Source organism: Gracilinanus agilis, unplaced genomic scaffold (assembly GCF_016433145.1).
Source record: "Gracilinanus agilis isolate LMUSP501 unplaced genomic scaffold, AgileGrace unplaced_scaffold17323, whole genome shotgun sequence".
In the NCBI taxonomy this organism is placed as follows: domain Eukaryota; kingdom Metazoa; phylum Chordata; class Mammalia; order Didelphimorphia; family Didelphidae; genus Gracilinanus; species Gracilinanus agilis.
The window spans coordinates 54-3224 of NW_025348389.1; the positions used below are offsets into that span (position 1 = coordinate 54).

The 3171-nt window shown below is 46.5% G+C and overlaps 1 protein-coding gene across 1 annotated transcript; it reads left to right on the forward strand.

Moving 5' to 3' along the window:
• The first annotated feature begins 252 nt into the window (after positions 1 to 252).
• LOC123254194 (draxin-like) lies at positions 253 to 681 on the forward strand. Its single transcript, XM_044683252.1, has one exon. It carries the CDS (start codon positions 253 to 255, stop codon positions 679 to 681), a length of 429 nt encoding a protein of 142 aa, XP_044539187.1.
• The last annotated feature ends 2490 nt before the right edge of the window (positions 682 to 3171 follow it).

Below are 3171 nucleotides of genomic sequence, written 5' to 3' on the forward strand. Positions count from 1 at the left end.
GAGAGAGAAAGGAAAGAAAGAGAGGGAAAGAGGGATGGAAGAAGAGAGAAAGAAAGAGAGAGAAGGAGAGAGAGAGGAAAAGAAAAGAAAAAGAAAAAAGAAAGGTAGGTTTGAAGCCAGGAGATGGAGATCTCTATAGTTTGGAATCTTAGAGAGTTGTTGCCTGGCACATAGTAGTTGCACAGAAAGAATTTGCTGATTGCCCCTGACTCAGTGCGTATTCTGTTGACATCCTGGCAGGGGCCACAGGCCATGGCAGGCTCTCCCAGCTGCTTGTCCCCGGTGCTGCTCCTCTGGATACTGGTCCTCTTGGATCCAAGCCTCGAAGGTGCTCTGGAGTCTGCTCCAAAAGAAAGCAACGTCCCAGAGAATAACATCCACCAGCAGAGCCCAGAGCTGTGGCAGCCCCGGGCCCGACACGCCAGAAAACATGGACTGAACAAGAAGGGCAGGAGTCACGTGCCAGACCGAGCCGGGGCCTCCAGGATGCCGGGGATGCTCCCCCGTGGAGAAGAGATGCTGGCCGTCCAGGGCCCCGCTGGCCTGATGCAGGATAAAGACGTGTTTCTGGGATTTGAGTTCCCTTACCCGGAAAGAGACAATCGGTTTGAAAGGGGGAGAAAGTCCAACAGAGAGCACAAGCGAAGGAGAGACAGAGCGAAGGCTCATCGAGGTATCTGAGCTAACCCTCAGGTTGTCCTGCCTACGTGTGTGTGTGTGTGTGTGTGTGTGTGTGTGTGTGTGTGTGTGTGTGTGATATAGGCNGTGTGTGTGTGTGTGTGTGTGTGTGTGTGTGTGTGTGTGTGTGTGTGTGATATAGGCTCATAGGACCAAGAGGGAGATGGGACCTTAAAGGTCATCTAATTCAGGGCTTATTATGGAGTGGAACACAGACTCATGGGTAGATTTCAGGGGGTCTATGAACAAAGAAGGGCAAACAAAATATTTTTCCCCCCACTAATCTTTGTAATCTTGTGAACTTTAACTTAAACATTTAAAAAAGGTACTTTAGGGGAGGGGGAGGCAGCTCAGTGGATTGAAAGCCAGGTCTAAAGATGGGAGGTCTTAGGTTCAAATCTGGACTCAGACACTTCCTAGCTGTGTGACCCTGGGCAAGTCATTTAACCCTCATTGCCTCACCCATACTGTTCTTCTCCCTTGGAAGCGATACACAGCATTGATTCTATGGAAGGTAAGGTTTTTTAAATAAATTAAATTAAATTAAAAGATACTTCTGAAAAGGGGTTCACCAGATTACTAAAGGGGTTGAGGACACACATGGTTAAATTCTCTGGTCTGGTTTAACCTATTCACGCAGTCACAGAATCTGAAAGGCAGAAGGGCCAGATGTTCCAAATCATGCCTGTACAAAGGATACTGGATCAGGGGGTTAAATCCCAGCTCTACTTGCATCACCTTGGTCAAGTCACATCCCCTTTGGGTGATTTCCTCAGTTAGAAAACAAGGGAGTTGGATTAGATGGACATTGAGGTTCCAACAAGTCTACCTTGTTGCATAGCTTTTCAGTCTTTCCTTGGAGACCTCAGGATGAAGGAGAGCTCCTCCCTTCACTTTTGAACAGTGGTCATGATTGAGAAGTTCTTCTTGACACTGAGCCTACATCTGGCTCTTGGGACCATTGGCCCATGGTTCCTGGTTCTGCCCTATGGGATCTCAGCAAAGCAAATCTTTTTATTTTTATTTTAACCCTTACTTTCTGCCTTAGAATCAGTACAAATTACTGGTAGAAGAATGGTAAGGTCTAGGCAATAGGGGTTAAGTGACTTGTCCAGGGTCAAATAGCTGGGAAGTGTCTGTGGCCGGATTTGAACCCAGGACCTCCTGAGTCCAGGCCTGTCTCTCTATCCCCTGAGTCACCTAGCTGCCCCTTCAGCAGAACAAATCTTAATGCCTTTTCCATGTTGTTGTTGTTCAGTCATGTCCAAGCAAGATAGAGACAGGATGAATTGGAGATAATCAACAGAGGGAAAGTATTAAGATTAAGGGTAAAAAACATCACCCCATTTTATAGATGAGAAAACTGATGCTCAGAGAATGACTTTAACAGGTCACATAGCTAGAGGTTTGAACCCAGGGCTCTCCTAACTCTAGGTGGGCTGCTAGATGGTAAAATGGATAGAGCACTGGACCTGGAGTCAGGAAGATCTGAGTTTGAATACTGCCTCAGACACTTACTGAATGTATGACTCTGCGCAAGTCACTTAACCTCTGTCTGCCTCAGTTTCTTAAGCTGGAAAATGGGGATAATAATTAGCACTATATAAATGCTGGCTGTTATACATCCGACTTCCATTCATTGTTCCTTAGTCTGCCTTTGGGTCTATAAACCTTTGGATTTAGGGGATCAGGAAGGCCAAACTCCTTCACTTTGCAAATGGGAAAACCTTAGGCCAGGAGAAAGGGCCTGTCCAAGGCTACTTAAGAAGGAAAGATAAGATTTGAACCCAGATCCTCCCAACTCTAAATCTAGTACTCGGTCACTTTGATATATAAAATACTAACTCCATGCTAAGCCTTGCTCTATGTGCTACAGACACATCTAGCCAGAAAGGGAAATGTCACTCAAATGTTTTCCTGGAAAGGGGCTCTCCTGCCCCACGGCAACTGCACTCAGCAATCTAAAGCAGGCAGGCCTTCAGGCAGGGCTCTTGCCAGGAAGCTCTCAATGCTTTTACAACAAAAGCGGGGTTTTTTTTTCCCCGGGTGTCTTCAAGTGTGACAACAAACAGATGTCTTTGGCATCACCCTCCGTGCACAGCCAGGCAAGATCTTATTGATGGAGGGAGAAAATGCAAATCTCACAGGGGGAGGATGTAGGCTCTGCTGTTCCCCCTCCCCCAAACCAATTCTCTCTGCCTGGCATCTTGAAATAATTCAGGCTTGCCAAGTCAAGTCAAGCCAAGCCAAGCCTGGGATTTTCCTCAGTTTGGAATCTCAGTATGGAGCTGTTTCTATATTGAGCTGCTTTTAGAAACAGCTGATTTTGACGCTGAGCATTTGAGGAGGATTAGATATGCTGGCCTCAGTTTCTTCAACTGTAAAATGAGGAAGAAGAAAAGAAGGAAGGAAGAGAGGGAGGGAGGGAGAAAGAGACAGAGAGAAAAGAAAGAAGGAATGGAGGAATGGAGGAAGGGAGGAAGGAAGGAAGGA